Source organism: Bufo bufo, chromosome 4 (assembly GCF_905171765.1).
Source record: "Bufo bufo chromosome 4, aBufBuf1.1, whole genome shotgun sequence".
NCBI lineage: Eukaryota > Metazoa > Chordata > Amphibia > Anura > Bufonidae > Bufo > Bufo bufo.
This window is the reverse complement of record NC_053392.1, coordinates 565,399,494-565,423,997: the sequence shown is the minus strand read 5'-3', so window position 1 is coordinate 565,423,997 and position 24,504 is coordinate 565,399,494. Positions and strand designations below refer to the sequence as shown.

The 24,504-nt window shown below is 45.2% G+C and overlaps 1 protein-coding gene across 2 annotated transcripts in view; it reads right to left on the bottom strand.

Annotated features, from left to right (window-relative positions):
* FBXO11 (F-box protein 11) overlaps positions 1-16,674 on the bottom strand; it is a 101,041-nt gene extending 84,367 nt beyond the window's left edge. For both annotated transcript variants that reach the window (XR_005778523.1, XM_040430305.1), the window contains exon 1: positions 16,290-16,674. Coding sequence is in view for 1 of the 2 variants with exons in the window: in XM_040430305.1 (XP_040286239.1) it covers positions 16,290-16,380 (91 nt within the window). In the remaining variant the exon portion in view is untranslated. The remainder of the gene's footprint in view (positions 1-16,289) is intronic.
* Between the last annotated feature and the right edge of the window lie 7,830 nt (positions 16,675-24,504).

Below are 24,504 nucleotides of genomic sequence, written 5' to 3'. Positions count from 1 at the left end.
CACTCTGAAGCGCCCCAGGAGCCGCACGGAAGGTAAGTATACTGCTCCCCCGTTCCCCACTACACTTTACCATGGCTGCCAGGACTTTAGCGTCCTGGCAGCCATGGTAACCATTCAGAAAAAGCTAAACGTCGGATCCGGTAATGCGCCGAAACGACGTTTAGCTTAAGGCCGTATCCAGATTAATGCCTTTCAATGGGCATTAATTCCGGATCCGGCCTTGCGACAAGTGTTCAGGATTTTTGACCGGAGCAAAAAGCGCAGCATGCTGCGGTATTTTCTCCGGCCAAAAAAAGTTCCGTTCCGGAACTGAAGACATCCTGATGCATCCTGAATGCATGGGGATAATCCTGATCAGGATTCTTCCGGCATAGAGCCCTGACGACGGATCTCTATGCCGGAACAGAACAACGCAAGTGTGAAAGAGCCCTAAGGAATCACTGTTTTACAAAAATATTTTATGCTTAGAATGTATTAGAATACTACAGAAATTACAGTCCTGTGGTGGTCCTTTCTAGGTCCCCGTGGCTGACTGCAGCGGGCTTAAGCTGGCCATACATTTGTGATAATAAAAAACATACTCCCTGGTGCTTGAGCACAATGGCAAGTGATCGGCTGAATTCAGACAATCATGCCATCAACTTGCAGTTTCGGCAGATGAACAGCCTAAGTGTTCCAGCATGGCAGATCGCATTTTCGGCAGATGAGAGTCTACGGTCGCTTGTTCGCGCTCGTTTTTCAACTTGATCCGTGCAGTCTATGGTGGAGCTGGTAGTCCCTCCGGATGGTGAACCACAGATACTCGACCAGAAGGATTTAAAACGGACTCACAAACACACGTTAGTGGCATCTGTGAGACAGAAGCTCACATTATATAATGCCAGACAAATAAAGACTGTTAACGTAAGAACTAAGGTCAAAAGATCCTCGCTCCACAAAATTAGCATCACATAAACAAGGTTTTCTTTTAGAAACATGATTAAAGAGGAGAAGGTCTAAGTGTAAGATTAGTGACTATGATCAGCATCTCCATGCTCTCGGCTGTGATTACCACAACACTGCCTTATGCAAAACAGCTATTTGGTTGATGTCCTCGGCTGCCCTCGAAAGACAACAAAGACGAGGAGTGGGACCATTCCAAGAGGACAAAGCACCTCACTAGATCTTCAAAGATCACATGCACCCAACACTCAAAGCATCCAGCAAAATTTCTATCCAATCGAGAGGAAAAGTGTGAATGAGATTTCTTAAATGATACTGCTCAGTCAAGCTGTTACAATGTGATTTAGCTAGGTGACAACCTGTGTCATCTACAGTCTAGAACAATGTAGCCCAGTAGTCACTGTCTAGCCCACACCTTAAAGGGGTATTCCCATCTCAGACAATGTCCTAGCGATGTGCCCCCAATGTGCTTTTATTTCTTATTGATCCAAAGAATGAAGTCGATTTTGAAACAGTTTTACAAAATGGTTGTCTGTTGAACTTATCCCTCTGTCCAGTGCCTAATAAGACATATGGACGTCATAGTAGGTGGGGTCCCTCCTCCATGAAGCAGAGTGGACTCTAGCAGTAATGGGACAACCCCTTTAAGATTGCGGCATCGCTGTGCCTACAGCTTCTACACAGACCTGTTTCTATGGTAACAGACTACAAACAGACCCTGCAGTCATACTCCCATCCTCAGTAGTAGTTAGCAAGTAAAGTATGACTGCAGCATCAGACTACGAAGGGTTTGATTGTAGTCTGTTACCATGGACACAGGTCTGAACAGGAGCTATAGACACAAAACAGTAGGAAACTTTTTGCTAGCTTTCTCCATTTGATGTATTATGCGTTGGGGCCATAAAATGGATGATTAGGGTGTACATATGTGCAGAGCTCCAGATGGCGACCAAAACGGCGGCCAATGCGCCCTAAAATTTGCAGATGGCGACAAGACTTTTTAGTCTTGTAGCCATTTGTGACTGGACCGCGGCGCTGCTGCGCAGCCTAGTATCAGTTAAACATGGCACGCGCCACGTTCTCTTCACTAGCACAGTGGAGAAGGAGGTGATCCCTCCCTCCCCACTGTGACGCGGTGCCACTACCACCAATAGGGAGATAGCGGGGAGGAGGAGGGGAGGAGCTGTGGCCACTGCGCCACCAATGAATGTAAAACATATTAATACAAGTATAGGCAGCGGTATCACAGACCCGGCCTCAATAACAGGGCATGCGATACACGGCAATTAATCTCTCAGGTGCCACATCTCAGCGGTTAATTGCCGCGGATCGCCTGCCCTGTTATTGAGACCAGGTGTCGGGTCTGTGATACCGCTGCCGACACTTGTATAAATGAGTTAGAGGACCTTTCATGGGTCCAAAGTAGGGATCGACCGATTATCAGTTTTACCGATATTATCGGCCGATATTCAGGATTTTGACAGTTATTGGTATCAGCATCTATTTTGCCGATATTCCGATAACTTATGGGGAACACAGATCGCGCTGCTCAGCGCTCTCCGTGTTCCCTCAGCAGCACAGGGGAGAAGGAAGCAGTGTCTCCTCCCCCTGTGATGCTGCTGCCGCCAGTGAGAGGAGAGAAGACAAGAGGAGGGGAGGGGCTGTGGCCACTGCGCCACCAATGATGTTGTCTTACTCATTCATTCAAATTGAACAGGAGGCGGGAGCTGGCTGCAGAATCACATAGCCGGCTCCCGACCTCTATGAGCGGTAGCTGCGATCTGCGGTCGTTAACCCCTTAGGTGCTGCGGATCGCAGCTACCGCTCAGAGGTCGGGAGCCAGCTATGTGATTCTGCAGCCAGCTCCCGCCTCCTGTATATGAATTAATGAGAGATTTAGGTTCATTGGTGGCGCAGTGTGGCCCCCCAGTATTAATCATTGGTGGCGCAGTGCGCCCCCCACCCCAGTATTAAAATCATTGGTGGCGCAGTGCGCCCCCCACCCCAGTATTAAAAACATTGGTGGCGCAGTGCGCCCCCCACCCCCAGTTTTAATCATTGGTGGCAGTGGCCACAGGGTCCCCTCTCCCCTCCTCCTCCGATCGGAGCCCCAGCAGTGTAAGCCTGGGGCTCCGATCAGTTACCATGGCAGCCAGGACGCTACTGAAGCCCTGGCTGCCATAGTAATCTCCTTGCTGCTGTGTGCACAAAGCACAGAGCAGGAGGGACAGTGTGAGGTCCTATTCACCCTGATAGAGATCTATCAGGGTGAATAGGACAAGGGTTCTAGTCCCTAAGGGGGTTAAACGTTAGTAAAAAATAAACACCAAAATATTAAGTATAAATAAAAAAAGATTTACAAAAAAAAAAAAAAACGACACATTAACAATAAAAAAATTCATTTTCAGCAGATGTGTGTAGGATTTTTTTTTTTAAAAAATGAAATTTCACAGAATATCGGTATAAATTATCGGCCTGAAAGTTCATAAATTATCGGTCCTAAAAAAATCAATATCGGTCGATCCCTAGTCCAAAGAAAATGAACCAAGTAGCAGGCTGCATAGAGCGGCGCCCAGGGATCTAAGTGCACTTACTATTATTCCTGGGCGCCGCTCCGTTCGCCCGCTGTGGCCCCCGGTATTTTCAACATTCAGAGCAAGGAGGAGTAGACGCCAGTGTCTCTCCTTCTCCCTGACAGCTTTTAAGCATTTACAGTACAATGTCTATTTCTTGTCGGAGGCTGACATGAGGCCAGATACAGTCCTTGGGCAGTTCTCAAAACTGAAGACCACATCGTGAAACTAGAGAATGGCTGACCCATCACTAAACAAGAAGCGTGGCCCAAGTGGGGCGTACCTAGAACCAGAAGGAAGACTGCATGTAATACCAGATGTCCTCTCCAGGCGATGACCACGATAAGCCAGTAAATAACACTGCATAGTTATCAGAGCGGAGATTATAATAAATAGGTCACCTAGACCGGTATTTCTCAACTCCAATCTTTAAGTACCCTACAGATCATCACCGAGAACTGTGGAATTCATAATGTACTATCAATTCTCTCATCTGTAATACTAAGGAAAACATGATCTGAGGGGAAAAATGTAAATTAAAAATGAAAAAAAATATATATTTAAAAGGATTATCCCAATATTGAAGTAAAAAAATTAAACACTCTACAAAACTACAACCAGCGCTGTCACTCGCTTGGAACCAGAGATCTCCCCGGTCATTGCTCGGCGACACTCTCTTCAGACTGGCAGCTCAGGGGGAGCATGCCCTTTCTGCTGCAGCGCTCTCCCTGTAACTGTCACAGCTTGTAACAGCAGATATAGCTGGTGAGTGTTGATGGATGGAAGTGAGCATGTACGACCACCGTAGTAGGTGGACAAGCATATTACTATACAGATTAAACCCCAGGGGGCGCCATTATAATGAAGTAAAGAGAATCTCTCACAACTGAAGCACTTAATAACAGAACAAAAATACAAAAGTTATATTACATTACAATATTTAATGGTGCACAACCCCTTTAACCACTTCCAGACCGGGCCATTTGCCCCCTTCCTGACGGAGCCTAATTTTGCAAATCTGATGTGTCACTTTATGTGGTAATAATTGTGGAACACTTTTACTTATCCAGGCCATTCTGAGATTTTTTTTTCTCATGACACATTGTACTTCATGACAGTCATAAATTTGAGTCAATATACAGTACAGACCAAAAGTTTGGACACACCTTCTCATTCAAAGAGTTTTCTTTATTTTCATGACTATGAAGGCATCAAAACTATGAATTAACACAAGTGGAATTATATACATAACAAACAAGTGTGAAACAACTGAAAATATGTCATTCTAGGTTCTTCAAAGTAGCCACCTTTTGCTTTGATTACTGCTTTGCACACTCTTGGCATTCTCTTGATGAGCTTCAAGAGGTAGTCCCCTGAAATGGTCTTCACTTCACAGGTGTGCCCTGTCAGGTTTAATAAGTGGGATTTCTTGCCTTATAAATGGGGTTGGGACCATCAGTTGCGTTGAGGAGAAGTCAGGTGGATACACAGCTGATAGTCCTACTGAATAGACTGTTAGAATTTGTATTATGGCAAGAAAAAAGCAGCTAACAGTCTATTCAGTAGGACTATCAGCTGTGTATCCACCTGACTTCTCCTCAACGCAACTGATGGTCCCAACCCCATTTATAAGGCAAGAAATCCCACTTATTAAACCTGACAGGGCACACCTGTGAAGTGAAGACCATTTCAGGGGACTACCTCTTGAAGCTCATCAAGAGAATGCCAAGAGTGTGCAAAGCAGTAATCAAAGCAAAAGGTGGCTACTTTGAAGAACCTAGAATATGACATATTTTCAGTTGTTTCACACTTGTTTGTTATGTATATAATTTCACATGTGTTAATTCATAGTTTTGATGCCTTCAGTGTGAATCTACAATTTTCATAGTCATGAAAATAAAGAAAACTCTTTGAATGAGAAGGTGTCCAAACTTTTGGTCTTTACTGTATTTCACCTTTATTTATGAAAATAATCCCAAATTTACCCCAAAAAATTTTACATTTGCAATTTTAAAAATTTATATTTCTCTGCTTTTATAACAGAAAGTGATTCCTCATAAAATATTTATTACTTAACATTCCCCGTATGTCTACTTTATGTTGGCATCATTTTGTAAAAGTCATTTTATTTTTTTAGGATGTTAGAAGGCTTAGAATTTTAGAAGCAATTCTTAAAATGTTTAAGAAAATTTCCAAAACCCACTTTTTTAAGGAACAGTTCAGGTCTGAAGTCACTTTGTGGGGCTTACATAATAGAACCAACCCATAAATGGCCCCATTTTAGAAATGACACTCCTCAAACTATTCAAAACTGGTTTTAGAAATGTTGTTAACCCTTTAGGTATTCCAGTAGAATTAAAGCAAAATCGGGGTGAAATTTCAAAATGTCACTTTTGTTGCAGATTTTCCATTTTAATCCATTTTTTCCTGTAACACATAAAGGGTTAACAAAACAAACCTCAATAATTACTACTTTGATTCTGCAGTTTGCAGAAACACCCCATATGTGGTCGTATACAAGGAGCGCCATATGGTTTTTGGAGGGCAGATTTGGTTGGAATGGTCTTTGGGCACCATGTTGCATTTGAAGAGACCCTGAGGTAACCCCACAGTGAATACCCCCAAAAAGTGACCACATTTTGTAAACTATAACACCCTAGGAATTTTTAATACTCTCTTTTTTTTTTACAAGAAAATGGTGCTTTAGGCCCAAAGTTTCTTTTTCACAAAAGATAAAAGGGAAATATTCCCAACCCCATTTTGCTACCCACCTTCTCCTGAATACAATAAATAACACCCCAATTGTGGCCGTAAACTTTTATTTGGGGACACTCCAGGGCTCAGAAGGGAAGGAGCAGCATTTGGATTTTCTTAGGCTACTTTCACACTAGCGTTCGGGGCTCCGCTTGTGAGGTCAGTTTGAAGGCTCTCACAAGCGGCCCTGAACGGATCCGTCCAGCCCTAATGCATTCTGAGTGGAGGCGGATCCGCTCAGAATGCATCAGTTTGGCACCGTTTGTCCTCCGCTCAGCAGGTGGACCCCTGAACGCTGCTTGCAGCGTTCGGGTGTCCGCCTGGCCGTGCGGAGGCAAACGGATCCGTCCAGACTTACAATGTAAGTCAAAGGGGACGGATCCGTTTGAATTTGACACAATATGGCTCAATTTTCAAACGGATCCGCCCCCATTGACTTTCAATGTAAAGTCAAAACGGATCCGTTTGCATTATCATGAACAAAAAAAAATTATTTTTTTTTTTGTTCATGGTAATGCAAACGGATCCGTTCTGAACGGATCTAAGCGTTTGCATTATAGGTGCGGATCCGTCTGTGCAGATACCAGACGGATCCGCACCTAACGCAGGTGTGAAAGTAGCCCAACATGGAATTTTCTGTCATGGTTTTTAAAAGCAATAACTTTTTTATTTTTTGTTGAATGAACTGCGTTAGGTCTTATTTTGTACAAGACAAGCTGTAGTTTTTATTGGCACTATTTTGGGGTACATTTGGCTTTCTGGTTGCTTAGAAAAAAAAAATCATGTCTGTTTTCATAGAGCCATATTTTTTTATTTTTCTGGCTATGGTCTTGTGTGGGTGCTCATTTTTGCGGGATGAGGCGACGTTTTATTGCTACCATTTTGGGGTACATTGAAGGTGAGGTGAGCTCACCAAAAAACAGTTTTTGAGCAATTTATTTTTTTTTTTTTTTACGGCGTTTACCTGATGGGGTAGATCATATGATATTATAGAGCCGGTCGTTGTGAATGCGGTGACACCAAATTTGTCTATTTTATTTATTTTTTAAGCAACGGATTTGGGGGGGAATTATTTTTTTTTTATAATGTGAAACTTAATTTTTATAAAACACTTTTTTATTTTTTAAATTACACTTTGTGTCTCCCATAAGGTCAAACAAGACCTCTGGGGGATATTTAACTTCATGTGATGTATGGAAGACCTGACAGCTCCTGCACTCTCTCGGCCGTCACATGACGTAGCATAGCGCTTCCTGATCTGTATACACAGTGCTTGTTGAACACTGTGTATACAGGATCTAGAAGGCAGGGACATACAGGAACGGTCCCTGCCTTCTCCCTGGGGTGCCCTGCTGTCACTGACAGTGGGCCCCCGCTCTGCAGCTGCAGGATTAGCGTGCATCTGCCATCTCTGCATGGACGTTCCAGAACGTCCCATTCAGAGATCGCCCAAGGACGTTTATAGTCAATGGGCGGTCAGGAAGTGGTTAAAGGGGCCGTCCCAGGACATATACATCTATTCAACCTAATGGGACTGCCAGAGATAGCCAAGAACAGTGCTGAGCTATTACTGCAGTCCCATAGAGGTGAATGGAGCAGCAGTGCACATGTGTGACCTCCACACAGAGTTCTTGTAATTGGCGGAAGCTGATAAGACCCTTATCCCCTATCCTGTGGATGGGAGGGAAAAGTGTTTGCTGTGTGACAATCCCTTTAAGAACAGAGACACTACTGTAGCTGTTCTCTCATTATATGCAGACTAGCCAGGCCTGAGTCGCTTATATTTGCATCAATAAGCTGGATTTACCAGTGAAGAATTTCCATAGGAAGAGACAGTCAGGAGATCAGCACTTTAGGATGATGCAAGCAGTCACCGGGTCACATGGAACTAGCCGTCATCTAAAGCATGTTGGCAGGTAAACACTATGCAAATGGGACACAGTAATTTTATTATAATGTGAAATATTCCAACACAATAGATAATCAGTAGTGTTCATACACAGCAAGCCGCTGTTCGCACCAAAAAAAAAAAGAAATTTCCATTTCCACAAGACCAAAGAGAAACTGAACGGACATCACAGCGGCGTCCATTGATTTAAACAAGATTTCATTTTGCACAAAATCGCCTCAAAGTGCATCTGTCATCTGTGGTGACAAGGACAGGAAACGGAGCATGTTCATGTCCAGTTTTGTTTGATATAATTATAAAAAAAACTTGAATTCAAAAGGGGAGACAGGTGAACAAATAGGTCCTTTCTCTGTCCAGCTCACTTGGTAACACATGCTCAGCTCCATCCTTCAACTGAGACCAGCTTCAGCAGGCAGGACACCCCCCCCCCCCCCCCCCCCGAGCTGCCAGCAGGCAGGGCACTCCCCCGCCCCCCCCGAGCTGCAGCAGGCAGGAGACAGCCCGCCCCCCCCCCCCCCCGTGGTGCAGCAGGCAGGAGAGAGAGCCCCCCCCCCCGTGGTGCAGCAGGCAGGAGAGAGCCCCCCCCCCCCGTGGTGCAGCAGGCAGGAGAGAGCCCCCCCCCCCCGTGGTGCAGCAGGCAGGAGAGAGCCCCCCCCCCCCCCGTGGTGCAGCAGGCAGGAGAGAGCCCCCCCCCCCCCCGTGGTGCAGCAGGCAGGAGAGAGCCCCCCCCCCCCCGTGGTGCAGCAGGCAGGAGAGAGCCCCCCCCCCCGTGGTGCAGCAGGCAGGAGAGAGCCCCCCCCCCCCCCCCCGTGGTGCAGCAGGCAGGAGAGAGCCCCCCCCCCCCCGTGGTGCAGCAGGCAGGAGAGAGCCCCCCCCCCTCCGTGGTGCAGCAGGCAGGAGAGAGCCCCCCCCCCTCCGTGGTGCAGCAGGCAGGAGAGAGCCCCCCCCCCTCCGTGGTGCAGCAGGCAGGAGAGAGCCCCCCCCCGTGGTGCAGCAGGCAGGAGAGAGCCCCCCCCCCCCCCGTGGGGCAGCAGGCAGGAGAGAGCCCCCCCCCCCCCCGTGGTGCAGCAGGCAGGAGAGAGCCCCCCCCCCGTGGTGCAGCAGGCAGGAGAGAGCCCCCCCCCCCCCGTGGTGCAGCAGGCAGGAGAGAGCCCCCCCCCCCCAAGCTGCAGCAGGCAGAAGAATGCCCCCCCCCCCCCCAGCTGCAGCAGGCAGAAGAATGCCCCCCCCCCCAGCTGCAGCAGGCAGAAGAATGCCCCCCCCCCCCCCAGCTGCAGCAGGCAGGAGACAGACCCCCCCCCCCCCCCCCCCCGAGCTGTGCCTTTTGGCACGCCCACGTGCACTTGATTGACGTCCTTCTCCGCATCGTCCTCATAATCCTGCGCCGTGACATTTAGTATTCGGCGCAGGCGCAGTGAGTGAAGGATGCTCGGCTGCTGCCGGCTATTACGTCAAAAGCCAGCCGAGCGTCCTTCACTCACTGCGCCGAATACTAAATGTCACGGCGCAGGATTATGAGGACGATGCGGAGAAGGACGTCAATCAAGTGCACGTGCCAAAAGGCGAGTAGACCAAGCCTCTAGGTGCTGCAGCAACGCCCTCATAGCACCTAGAGGCTTCATTAGCATATTATAAAAGTCTGTTTAAGAGAATGACGGCAGGCAGTTAAGCATACTGTTATGTACTGCTGACAGTAGCACATCGCTAATGTCAGTCAGCTACATAACGATTTTTCCCACGACAAAAAAACCTTTAATGCTGGATCCGGTACCAGGTGTTCTGGAAAAACAGAAGTGGTATTGCATGCGCAGACCTTTAAAAATGTGAAAATAAATAAATACCGGATCAATTTTTCCAGGTAACACTGGAGAGACGGATCCACATCCGGAAACAAATGCTATCCGTTTGCACAGGGATTTCTGGGTCCGACAGGCAGTTCCAGCAACCGATTCCTCTAACGCTAGTGTGAAAGTACCCTTAGATACAGACCGTCATGCTATGATATCTGATTAGGTAAGTCATGCTTTTATTATTTTATCTCAATTCTGTCCCAGACAATTTATGCCCAAACTCGGACACCCCTTTTGTGAATAGGTCTCAGCTGCAATACCACGCACAGCCCGTGGACAGGTGAAAGCAGCCATATTTTTCTGATCCCCCTTTAAAGTGCGGCCCTACAATATCTCAATGGGGGAGATTTATCAAAACTGGTTTAAAGGAAAATTGGCTGCGTTCACCATAGCAACCAATCAGATTGCACCTTTCATTTTCCAAAGAAGCTCTGAAAAATAAAAGGTAGAATCTGATTGGTTGCTATGGGAAGCTAAACCAGTTTTCCTTTACATCAGCTTTGATAAATATCGCCCGATGGCTTCTAGGGAAAAATTATAAAAGGAAAAATGTCACTACGGTTACATCAAATCGGACGATTCCATATCACCAAGGCCCATAGGTGTGGTCCGGCATAGGAAGCCTATTTCCAAATACCCTAAGGAAATAAAGGAATTCTGACTTTAAAGAGATCTGGGGTCCCTGCTTCAGGATTAGAGATGAGCGAACTTCTGTTTTAAGTTCGGCTTCCGGTTAGCGGAGGATCCCGATATGGATTCCGAATTCCGTTGTGGTCCGTGGTAGCGGAATCAATAATGACCATTATTGATTCTGCTACCACGGACCACAACGGAATTCGGAATCCATATCGGGATCCTCCGCTAACCGGAAGCCGAACTTTAGACGCCGAACTTAAAACAGAAGTTCGCTCATCTCTATTCAGGATCCATATTTATTGGAGGGGTGGAGTGAGGACCTCATGTCTGAAGGACCTCACACTGCCGTGACAATGATCTCTAAAGGAACCAGCAGCGGGAAACAACGAGATCAACGCTGGTCAGAGAACATAGTGAATCCATCTCAGAAGACCCCTTTCATATATTATTTACTTTCTACAGAAGTCAGAATGCACCGACCTAGACCTGGTTCCTTCAAGCTCAAAGCATTGGTCTCCAGCCTATCTGCTGCTTCCTCGGTCCAGTTTTTCTGCTGCGGCTTCGACTGCAACAATTTTGAATCAAAAAACATGCAGATTGTGCTGTGGATTTCACCCTCTACATGAAAAGGGTAGAATTTGGTGAAAATCCACGAGATTTCAGCACAAGAATTAGCATGCCACGTGTGGATGAGGTTCTGCAATTTCCATCCACATTGGTACTGTAGAGTTCTGTCACATCTGAACACGGCCTTACAGGCAGGCGTCACTTACTGCGAAGACACGGAGGGCAGTAGCTTATCACTCACAACCTGTCTGCCTGAAATGGATGTGTACTGACAGTATATCCCATGTATACTGATCCCTGCTGGGTCGGGCCACACCGTATACAACGCGGTGGGACGGAAGTGAGGTCTACTCTTACGCTACATGCGCAGGCTGTCAGTTTTTCATGGCCATGTTGCATCAGCGTGTGCATCCATTTTCTGGCCGTGTCTCTGTTTTTCATGTCCGTTAAAAATGGACATAAAAAAAAAAATTTATGAATTTGATTGGCAGTTATTTCTACCACCCTTCTGAGAACAGCTACAGGATGGTAGGCCCCCAGCTAAAATAATGTCCCCCATAATGTAGTGTTTTTTTTACCGCCCCAGCTTAAATAATGCCCCCATCTTAAATAATATCCCCCATAGTATAGAAATAATGTTTTTAATGTCCCCAGCTTTAATAATGCCCCCAGTGTAGGGCCCCATCTTAAATAATTAAACCCTTATCTTATCCACTTGCTCGCGCTGCAGCCGTCTCTTCTCTCTTCACTGAACAGGACCTGCCGAAAGACCTGCGATGTGCGCGATGACGTCACTGAGCGCTCCCACGTGGTTACGTCACCACGCATATCGCAGGTCCTGCTCAATGAAGAGAGAAGAGACTGCTGCAGTGCGTTGAGGGTTTTCTTTTAAACCCTAAATGGCCATATAAAGTGTACCCGTTTTTAACGGCCGTTAGACGGGTGCACTCCTGTCAGACGTTTTAAAATGGTCCCATTGATTTCAATGTACTATTTTTTGGCGGACGCTATTCACTGGCCATTAAAAGAACGGCCATGTGAATAGCCTCAGACTTTCATTGGTGGTAAAAATGGCCGTTACTTAGACGGCAGTCACACGGCCATTATTAACTGTTGTGTGCATGAGGCCTTAGGTCAAGATATGCAAGTCCCATTCCTGTGAGGCCGCTGCATGTAGCACTGAAACATTTCCATTACACGTACAAACACACACTATATTTAGGCACACGAGTGTGTCGGACACTGCGGCAACCTGTATACACATACACTGCAGCAAGAAGTAGCTCACGCCCTTGGCCTGGGTGGCCCTCTTTAAAGGAAATGCATCATCAGAAAATGACCTATTGTTGAAATCACGTTTTTATGTTTACGATATTTTTAAAATTATTTTTGTTGACGTTATTTTTAAATTTTCCAGGTCAATATCTATATATAAAACAAAAAACTAATTCCTGCAGTTTTTGCACTGACCGCTAAACCTAATAATAGGCGCCACTTCCTGGTCTGTACTGCAGTTACCTGCTTATGTTATTCTAACCCTGTCTGTAAGGATACCACCTCTGTGTACAGATAAGACAGGATCCTCCATTCACAATAGGTGACTATCAGAGCTTTATCTATTCCCTCCTTGTACAATGACCTCTGCGCAGGTCACAGAGTATGCCCAGAAAACTCTCTCATAGAAGTCACTGAGGTCCTCTCCTGACCATTGTTTCTATCGCTCGTGGGGCCCATAAAGCAATTTTCACAATTCTTTCTAAATGCTGTTAAAAGGGTTATCAGAGGAATAATAAAAAATAAACAAACACCTTATAAAACTCATCAGGACATACATATACATTAGTTAAGCTTGATTTCTTAAGAGAAAACCCATACTTACACCTTTGCATGGTTCTGTTATTATTGCTTTGTTTACATGCTGCAGCAAAGCTGTGGGGGCGTGTAACAACAATGCCTGAGCTCTCCCTCATGAATATTTGTGGGCGTGAACAATCTGACCTTCCCCGCCCCCTGCTCAGCACTTTGCATAAAAAACAGTCACATGATCATCTCCTAGCTCACATCTGCAGATCTTCCTGTCACATTGCAGATACACAGATATATGTATATGAGACCTACATCTATCTAATCTATATCTGTATCTAAGCTATATCTGTATCTAAGCTATTAATAAATAAATCTGGGCCAGTGTACTGAAACACTTAAAAAAAGGTTTATGTGGGGTGGAAAACAGAATAACACAATTCTACCATTTTATTTATGGGAGATGTTATTTTTTTCGGGGTCACTGAGCATGGCTTCAGCATGGTGGTGTGAGGCAGCCCAAGTATAGGTTCAGGCCACCCAACAATAATCTGGGCACACACTTACCGACCCTGGCACTGCTTTGCATGAATAAGGAGAAGAATACTGAAGTGGAGCACAGGGAGGGAGCGGGCACACCACTGAATCTCTCTGCCCCGCTGCCGGCACTGATAAGGACCGCGCATGCGCGATACCTCACAGGAGCCGCGGCAGCGGGCACACAAGGCTCTGACGTTTCGTATACAGAGCCGGGAGAAGCCTGTACACGAGCTGTCACCGCCGGAGCCTGGTGGATGATGTCAGGGGCCACGTGACCCGCATCGGCCGTTCACAAACAATGCAGAATAAATTATGTAAGTAAATTACTAATTTTTTTTTATTTATTTTTTTTATACTGTTATAAGACAAAGTAACATGTATAGATATAACTCTAATAACCCCTTTAAGAACAGCTCAGGCAAGATGGCCGCCCCCATAATCATGTTCAGACAGAATTTTAAAAAAATGATTAGAAAAAAAAAAAAAGAATACTTGTTAGTTACTATCTGGTTTTAAGTGGCAGACAAAATTTTTGGTGACTCATTTCCTTTAAGGGACTGTCCTAGTTGTATTATTATTTTTTTTTTTTTAAGGGTCAATCTGCAAGGAGAACGTTTAAATCAACAAACTCTCCTTCCGGGGGCCCCTTTGGGTCCTGCTGCTCTAGCCTCTCCGTCAGGCTGCACCCACGATGTAATGTTTTGCCTGCAGCGGTGACATCCCGCAGACCACTGCAACCAATCGCTGTCCTCAGTGGTGATGCTCATAAGGCAGAAGATCACTGAGGCCAATGATTGGCTGTCACATGGAGGCACGGCACATCATCACTGCAGCAAAGTAAATGAAGATAGAGATATAGATAGATATATATATATATATATATATATACATATACACATACATACACACACACACGGTGGCTCAGTGGTCAGCACTGGTGCCTTGCAGCGCTGGGGTCCTGGGTTCGAATCTGACCAAGGACAACATCTGCATGGAGTTTGTATGTTCTCCCCGTGTTTCCTCCCACACACCAAAGATATACTGATAGGGACCTTAGATTGTGAGCCCCATTGGGGCAGTGTGTAAAGAGCTGTGGAATATGTCAGAGCTATACAAGTGCGTAAAAAATAAAATGTATATATACACACATACATTACACATTTCCAGTTTATCAACTATGGTCATTTTTTAAACTCTCCGACATCCACTTTAAATACCAAACATTACTCATTTCCACCTAGTAGAGAAGCCCCGGAGGAGAGAATCCTTAATTTGCTTAGAGATCCCTTTAAGACTACCGCCATGTATAACCTATGCTCTTCAGGGCCGCTATCTGACAGACTGACTATGATACGAGGTTTGTTAAATGTGCACCAATTATGATGTCCCGATTACCATTATATTTCACTTTAAATGGGTGAAAATGACAATGAAAACAGAAAAAATCCCATATAAAGGAAATTGCATATAAAACGCATACATGCCCTTAAATAAATAAATACCGACCATAATAAATTAATATCACATTAAGCCTAACTATGCCGCCTTATACACTCCACAGCACAAAGGAATCCCATCCTTACTTCCGGCATACAATCTGCTCCCCATAACCTGCCATGTAACTGGGGGCCATTGTTCCCCCGACACTACCTGCCATGTACCCGACACAGGGCTCTGCCCTCATTAGTAAATGCTAATTAGCTACATGATGCTTGATGTGATGGCTGCCTATGTGCGATAGTCACCCCGTGATATCAGCAACCTCTCGCTGACAGACGTCTACTGCCAAAATATTTAAAGAGAAAAAAATGCCACTAGAGACACTAAGGGAACCAAGTTTCAGCCAAAGCTTCCACAAAGACTTGACGCACGTCCTGATGTGACCTCACCGTTCACCTGTCCACGTGCCGATTCTACATCACGCAATGGTTTAGACCACCCAAAATCCAGATCTCTATCACGGGAAACTGGCAGCCGCCGCCGTGAACATCACGGAGAAAACTCCGAAGGGGCGTCCAACTGATCTTTAGATATTTTTTTTTTATCTATCCGACGTTGGTTCTGAATGACCCAAGATCCGACCACCTTCTCGGGCCATTGTGCCGGGAAACAATGCACCCTTAAGCGGAAATATTACACGTGACCGTCGTCTGCCTCGGATCCGTGTCGCGAGACGCAAAAAAAAAAAAAACACGGACATACGTGGTCCTAACCATTTCACAGGTCACGCAGACGCAGCAACGGCGGTCTCGGTCGGACGTCGTAGACGACAAAAAAAATATATATATATATATAAATATATTATGTCGGCGAAGGTTGGCGCTTTAATTTTGCGTAACCGCAGGCGATTATGGTGGCGGATACGGCGGTCATTGTCCTGATGTCACCTACACAGGGGCAGGTAGAGCTGGCAGTGTGTGGTCATTGTGTGCCGTGCCAGGGGAGGGGGCTGCTCTTTGTACGTGGGGCTGGCAGCTCGGTGGCCGGCCTTCCTCTCCTCCAGCCCGGGGAACACGCTCGTTACTCTGCGGTTTGTGGTCTGCAGCAGACAAAGCGCGGCCTGAGGCCCAGCACAAGCCACGCACTTTCCTGGCAGCGCCCCCCGAGGCTGCTGAGGGAGTAGGCCCCTGCCTCACGGAGCGGCCTGGGAAGGAGTCAGTAATCCACCCCCTCCCCCCTCCTCGTCCTCCTCCACCCGCCGCCCCCGTCTCTTACCCCGCTCCCCGGCGTTGTTTCTCTCCGGCTGCACCGGGCGCGGCCTCGACACTCGCCTGGGTCTCCTGTTCGCTGCTCTGACCGAGTTCATTTGCTGACTGTCGGGGGGAGGAGGGCCGGGCTCCTGGCTGCTCGCAGAGCTGGGCTCGCCCCTGTGTTCGGTTGCCGAGTGAGAGTGCGCGACCTGCGGTTGCTTCACAGTCCAGCCGCCGCTGCTGCTGCTTTCTTCGTCGGCTCCTCCTCGCTGTCCACAAACCCCCTCCCCGTCACTCCGGTGTCTGGAGCCCCGAAAAGATCCCCTCCCGTAAGCCCCGTCTGTCCGCGGCAGGAGGAGCCATTGACACCGCCAGAGACACAGTCACACAGCTGAGGGGGAGGGGAGGAGAGGGAGGGATTCTCAGTCACAAGCCTGCCCCCACCCCGGCCAATCGCGACCTTCAACACAGCGCTCTGCCCACTGCGCAGCCAATCGCAGCCTTCGATGCAAAGCTCAACCTGCCCAGCGGCCAATGAAAGGCGGCGTCTCTCTCTCACACGCTCACATAGAGCCCAGCCGCTGAGGGAAGATGGTGGCTGGGGTGGAGTTGTGCTGAGCGCTGGGCGAACACACAACAGGCAGGCTGTCTGTACGTGTGTACAGTCACTTCCCCAAACACCACAGCCCGCTGCAGTCACCCACACTGTGGCGGCTGTGCTGGGGGCGGTCACCCCTCTCACAGTAATGGCTGGCAGGGTGAAGGTCTTGCTGGTGACGCAGTGCCCTAGGACGTGACTCTCCCCAGCACAGTGCTGAGCGTGAAGTCAGCTGCCACTCTTGTAGCCTGTCATGGAGGAGGCTGTGCAGGGCCGGCGGCTGCGTTATCTGGGGGCCAGGGCTTGTGTAGACCACACAGCCCATGTCTGAATACTGGCTTAGGAACGTACTGTGTGGGGTTCCTCCATAATGGAGGGCGAGGGCACAGCTGACGGGATGTGGGGTCATGTGCCGCCATATACCTCCTGGTGCAATAAAATTACTGCGCGTGTTTCTGGAGAATTCTGCATAGGTGGATTAGACGGTGCAATAACCGGGCAGATTATCGGGAACGACCGTGTCCGCAAACGCTCCTTCCTGCCCGTTGTAAAGGTGCAGCCGAAACTGTCGTTCGTGCAGGGACGACCGATCATCGCTTCTGGGCCGTCTATAAACCGCGATCTGCTGCCCAGAAACGATGATTCTGTATGAGGACGTCAATAGCGACTGCTTGTCCTCCTACCGTGGAGGAGATCGCTGCATGTAAATACTGAGCCAGCAGCCTACTCTCGGAAGGAACGCTTCCTTCCCGACAATCTGCTGCTCCTCCGATAGTGTAAATGCTTCTTAACCCCTTCACATCCGGGCCATTTTCCCCTTTCCTGACAGAGCCTAATTTTGCAAATCTGACATGTGTCACTTTATGTGGTAATAACGCTTTTACTTATCCAAGCCATTCTGAGATTGTTTTCTCGTGACACATTGTACTTCATGACAGTGGTAAATTTGAGTCGATATATTTCGCCTTTATTTATAAAATAATGCAAATATTTACCAAAAATGTTCGAAATTTTCAACATTTTTATTTCTCTTCTTTTAAAACAAAGTGATACCTCATAAAAAAATGTATTACTCAACATTCCCCGTATGTCTACTTTATGTTGGCATCATTTTGGAAATGTCATTTTAATTTTTTTAGGACGTTAGAAGGCTTAACATTTTAGAAGAAATTCTTAAAATTTTTAAGAAAATTTCCAAAACCCACTTTTTAAGGACCAGTTCAGTTCTTAAGTCACTTTGTGGGGCTTACATAGTGGAAACCCCCCCCCCCCATAAATGACCCCATTGTAGAAACCACCCCTCAAGTTATTCAAAACTGATTTTACAAACTTTGTTAACCCTTTAGGTGTTCCACAAGAATTAAAGGAAAATGGAGATGAAATTTTTAAATTTCACTTTTTTGGCAGATTTTCCATTTTAATCTATTCTTTTAACAGCCAAACAAAACTCAATATTTATTACCCTGATTCTGCGGTTTACAGAAACGCCACACATGTGGTTGTAAACTGCTGTATGGGCACACGGCAGGGCGCAGAAGAAAAGGAACGCCATATGGTTTTTGAAAGGCAGATTTACGTGAACTGGTTTTTAGATGCCATGTCCCATTTGAAGACCCCTTGATGCACCCTTACAGTAGAAACTCCCAAAAAGTGACCCCATTTTGGAAGCTAGGGGGATAAGGTGCCAGTTTTATTGGTACTATTTTGGGGTACATATAATTTTTAATTGCGCTATATAAAAATTTTTGTGGAACAAGGTAAGCAAAAAATGGCTGTTTTGGCACTGTTTTTATTTTTTACATTCATCTGACAGAGTAGATCATGTGCTATTTTTATAGACCAAGTAGTTACGGACACAATGATATCAAATATGTCTGCTTTGTTTGTTTCAGTTTTACATAATAAAGCGTTTTTGAAAAAAAAGTTTTTGTCTCCATTTACTGAACGCCATTTTTTTTATTTTTCTGCCGATCGTCTGGTGCAGGGGCTCGTTTTTTGCAGGAAGAGTTGACATTTTTATTGGTACCATATTTGGGTACATATGATTTTTTTAAATCATTATTTCACTTTATGGGGCAAGGTGAGCAAAAAATTGGTTGTTTTAGCACAGTTTTTATTTATTTTTACAGCGTTCACCTGAAGGGTTAGGTCATGTGACATTTTTATATAGCAGATCGTTACGGACGTGTCAATACCTAATATCTATACTTTTTATTTATTTAAATTTTACACAATAATCACATTTTTTTAACCAAAAAAAGATGATGTTTTAGTGTCTCCGTAGTCTGAGAGCCATAGCTTTTTTATTTTTTGACCAATTGTCTTCGTTAAAGTGATGTGGGATTAATTAGAGACGATTTGTCAAAAATCCGAGACAGAGTTAACAATGTGGAGAGCTCTATGGCGCTGATACAGAATGAATCCCAAAAAACAAACTCTGAAATCTCTACAAAGAAGATAGAGTTTAACCTTCTGAAGAAAAAGGTGGCGGATCTTGAGGATAGATTACGAAGATACAATGTGAGAATAATGGGGGTTCCAGAGGGTGCCGAAGATAAGAATCCTACTCAATTCATACAGATGTTAATCCTTGAGATTTTTGGGAAGGATTCTTTTTCCCCATTGTTTATAATAGAAAGAGCTCATCGGGCCCCAGGTGGTAAACCAATCCCTGGGAGACAACCGCGGGCATTCCTTGTTAAGTTCCTGGCTATAAGGGACAGAGATATGTTACTGAGAAGGGCGAGGGGATGCTCACCGGTCGTATACAATGGAAATAGATTGGCCTTTTTCCCCGATTTTTTTTTTTAAAAGACCTACTAGAAAAGAGACGCACATTTATGATGGTAAAAAAAGAAGCTAAGAGAAAGGGATATTAAATACTCCCTTATGTTCCCAGCAAAACTTTGGATTATTTTTAACGACACAACCTTATTTTTTGAAACTCCGGACAAAGCCGTGGACTGGCTTGAATGAAATGATATGTGACCTAATTGTTTTAGGATTTGTTGGGAACAACAACTCTTAGAGGGGGTTTATACCCTCAATCCTTTTTCCCGTTACTTAGTGGGAGGTGCCGAGTAGGGGGGAGTGTGGGAGGGATGGTCTTAGGAGAGAGATCTGCTACAATACGTGGTGGATTACCTGTATGGGGGGCGGGGTCTGGGCTGTGATGCATCCTTTTTTTTTTCTTTCTACACTTAACCGCTTCCTATAATGTCTATTAGAATTCTTGCCTGGAACGTACGGGGTCTGGGGGATAGAAGAAAGAGACAAGCGGTTTTTGATCTTACACGGATTTATCTCCCAGCAATAGTATGTTTGTTGGAAACGCATCTCACTGGGGAGACCTCCAGGGCGGTCGACAGGGGATGGGCTGCGCACACGTATCACTCTACTTTTTCTAGTTATTCTAGGGGTGTTACTGTTTTTATACATAGAACGATTGATTTCGTGTGCGAGGCATCCTCAGTCGACCAGCACGGGAGATTTGTCTTCCTATACTGTAGGTTGATATGCATTTTGGCCTTTGTCTATATTCCACCGCCATTCTCTTTCTCAGTCCTCAACTCTCTGCTATCATTCATGGATAAATGGCCAGAGTGCCCAACATTGATTATTTGGCGATTTTAATTGTGTTATTGATCCTGTATGGGATAGGGTGTCCACGAGTGTCAAGGGTGATAATCCTGTTCAGGGGTCTCCCTTGGCACGGTTTTGTTCTGAGGCTGGGTTTGAGGATGTCTGGGGATATCTAGGTCAGGGGAAAAGGGCCTTTTCATGCATCAGTAAAGCAGATAAATCTATGTCTAGAATAGACCTTGCCCTGATAAATAGAAAATATGTAAGACTTGTAAACCGAATGTAAGAAACAAGGTCATTCTCGGACCATCTACCGTTACTTCTTGAACTTTGTTTGACCCAGGAGAGACGCTTACAGAGACCCCCATTCAGATTAAACCCCTATTGGCTATCAGTAATAAAGAAACACGATACAGTCCAAAATGAAATTAATCGATTCTGGGAAAATAATTATGGCTCAGCAAAAATCCAGGTGATATGGGACACTTTTAAGGCCTATATGAGGGGTATAATGGTCAGTAATATTGCGAACCTCAGAAAGGAGTACGGGAAAAAACAGAAAAACTTAGAAGAATTAGCATTCTTAGCTACACAATCCTTCTACACAAATAAGACGGAGGAGAATAGGGAAAATATGCAAAAGACCACACAAGCATATTCGAACTTTTTGCTGGACAAGGCCCAACAAAGCTTATTTTTTAAAGGGCAAAAATATTTTACAGAGTCAGGGCGACCTGGAAAACTTCTATCTAGAGTGATCTCGAGTAAAGAATCCAAAAAATATATAGATAATGTCCGACTGGCCAATGGTAGGACGGTTAGTGGACAAGGTCTTGTAGAGAAAGCTTTCTTGGACTATTTTCTAGATCTTTATAAAGCTGAACCTAAGATTACAGATGAAATGATGGATTCTTATCTCGATGGCATTGCTTTCCCAACTATTACTGAGGCTCAAAAGAAAGCACTTGAGGTAGAGTTTTTCGATTCAGCAACTTGAGGGGGCAATTAAATTATGCTCGGCCAATTCTACCCCCGGTTCAGATGGACTCCCATATGAATTCTTTAGTAAATATGAGGAGTTTATGCTCCCTAGACTGTTGGGGGTCTTTACTGAATCGGTGGAGGATGGGAAATTGCCAGACTCAATGATGGAAGCTGTAATAATATTAATTCCAAAAAAAGGTAAGGACCCCTCAGAGCTGGAATCGTACAGACCGATTTCACTGCTTAATGCAGATGTAAAGCTCCTTGCAAGGATTTTGGCCACAAGACTCTCTAGGGTTATTTCCTCCATTGTCCACCCAGATCAGAATGGCTTTATTCAAAATAAGGACACGCACCATAATCTGCATCGGCTCTTTGCCAATATACAAGCCCCCGGGGGGACTACCCGCTCCATCCTGTCATTGGATGCCTCTAAGGCCTTTGACAGGGTGGAGTGGCGCTTCCTCTGGAGGGTTCTGATAAGGATGGGCTTTGGGGAAAGATTTATAAGCATCCTTAAATTACTGTATAGATCTCCCACGGCGAAACTGAGTCTTAATGGGATCTTGACCACTAGCTTTGATTTAAATAGAGGTACGCGGCAGGGTTGCCCACTATCCCCATTGCTATTCGATATTTACATTGAGCCCCTAGCTCTGGCCATTAGACAGGATGATCAGATTAAAAGATTTGGAACATTAGGAGCGCAAGACCGTATCTCCTTATAGGCGGATGATGTTCTTTTCTTTATAGACCATACGGAAACAACTCTCCCCAGAACTATTCAAATGGTTAAATCATTTGGTGAGGAGTCTGGTCTTCTTATAAACTGGTCCAAGACCAGTTTGATGTTAATAGACCCGTTACCTCAGAAGGAGGCCCTTGTGACTCAGTTGGATATCGTTGACACTTTTCAATACTTAGGCTTGATTATATCGCCCAGGGTTGAAAATTTTGCCCAACTCAATCTGATCCCCCTAATAACAAAAACTAGAGCAAAAATAGGGATATGGTTGAGACTTCCCCTATCCAGAGCGGACCGAGTTTCATTGGTTAAAATGGTGATACTACCACAATTTCTGTATGTGCTTAGGAATACACCTACCTGGATAGAAGATAAATATTTTAAACTCATGGAAAGAATAATTAACGATCTAGTGTGGGGAAGAAAACGAGTTTGGTTAAAACTGGAACATTTATATAAACCACTAGAACATGGGGGTCTAAATCTCCCCTATCTCAAAGGGTATTTTATTGCTGCCCAGCTACTGATGTGTTATGAATCAAAAAATAGTGCACTTCTAGGGAGCTTAGTAGGGAGTTATGCCTATAATAATATATTTACCCTTCTGGAATCTGGGCTACTGAGTAGCCAAGAGCGGGGTTATAGAGAGACTAAAAAATTACTTTTGAAAGTGTGGGCCACTACTAGAACATGGTTGAAGATAAAGGGCTCACTTACATTCACGCCTCTTTGGCACAATGTACACTTGGAGATGTTAGATGGTATTGCAGCGGACACATTTTGGCAAAAGAATAGGATTTTTTATATTTCACAAGTAGTTAAGGATAGAGAGATTAAGTCATTCACAGAATTATCACATAATGTAAAAAACCTTTCATGGTTTAGGTACCTTCAGCTGCGTTCAGCATTATTTAGTCTGGACGATAAATCACTTCTGGATATAGATAGTTCATCTTTTTTAAATGATTGGATAGGGAGGACACCTTTAAGAATGAAGATTTCAAATATATATATAAACTATTAGTTAAGGCACGGTTTTATGATACACAGTCACCAGGATAAAGAGCCTGGGAGTTGGATTGTCCGAATATACAATTAGAAGGATGGGGAAATATTTTTGCTAACTTAGGCTCACTCTCCCAGAACTTTAACCATGTTCTAGTACACTTTAATATCTGCCATAGATTATATGTCACCCCTACATGGCTAAATAAATGTGGGCTAAGAGATTCATCCAAGTGCCCTAGATGTGACACCTCAGGTGCGGACTACCTCCATATGATCTGGACCTGCCCAGAGCTCATAAAATACTGGAATAGAATTAATAACTTCCTTATTTATAAACTTAAAATACGAATACCTTTTGAACCACAAGTGTTCCTGCTTAATGAGTTTTCCACAATGAGCACCCATAAACTATCAAAAGATTCTCCTAGGCAGGATATAGCTGTTAGCTAGAATTTTGGTTAGTCGGACCTGGTTTGCTCGGCACAGTCCAGAATTAAATACATGGATAAATTTATTTAACAAGGTAAAAAACTACGAGCAAATTGTGTATAGGCAGAGAGATGTGGATGAGAAGTGGAGTAAGATATGGGGCTGCTGGAAGATCTGATTGTAATAATTTATAATTATATATATATATTTATTTATATTTTCTTCCCCTCCCCCCCTGTCTCTCACCCCTTTTTTGGGGGGGGTACCTACTTAAATTTCTTGTTCGTTGTAATATGTTTTGATATATTAATAAAGATAATTAAATAAATAAAAAAAGTCTAATTTTTTGTAGGATGAGGTGACTGATTGCTACTATTTTGAGGGGGCACAGGGGCGTAGCTATAGGGGGTGCAGAGGTGGAAGTTGCTACCGGGCCCAGGAGCCTGAGGGGGCCCAAAGTCCCTTGGGCCATATAAGAGGACACTGGTATTATAGAAAGTACATGCTGGTCAAGTTACACCTCTGGCTGAAGGGAAGAGGTTAGGTCAAGAATTTGGATTGAGGGGGGGGGTGCTGTTTAAATTTTTGCCTCAGGTGGCACGAAGGCTATGTGTTTCCCTGTCCCTTGCCACAAAGTAGGGGGCCCAAGCTGAACTCTTGCACCAGGGCCCATGAGCCTTTAGCTACACCCCTGAGGGGGCATACACCTTTTTGATCGCTTGGTGTTGCACTTTATGTGATGTTAGGTAACAAAAAAGTTTTTTTCCATTTCATCCACCATGACGGCTACGGATGAGATTAACCTCTGTAGGGGCAGAAATTACACAGAGAGAGAGTTTAAGAAGCCCCCACCCACCCACTCTCACCCTCAGTGTTTTTCTTGTCCCTACGGGG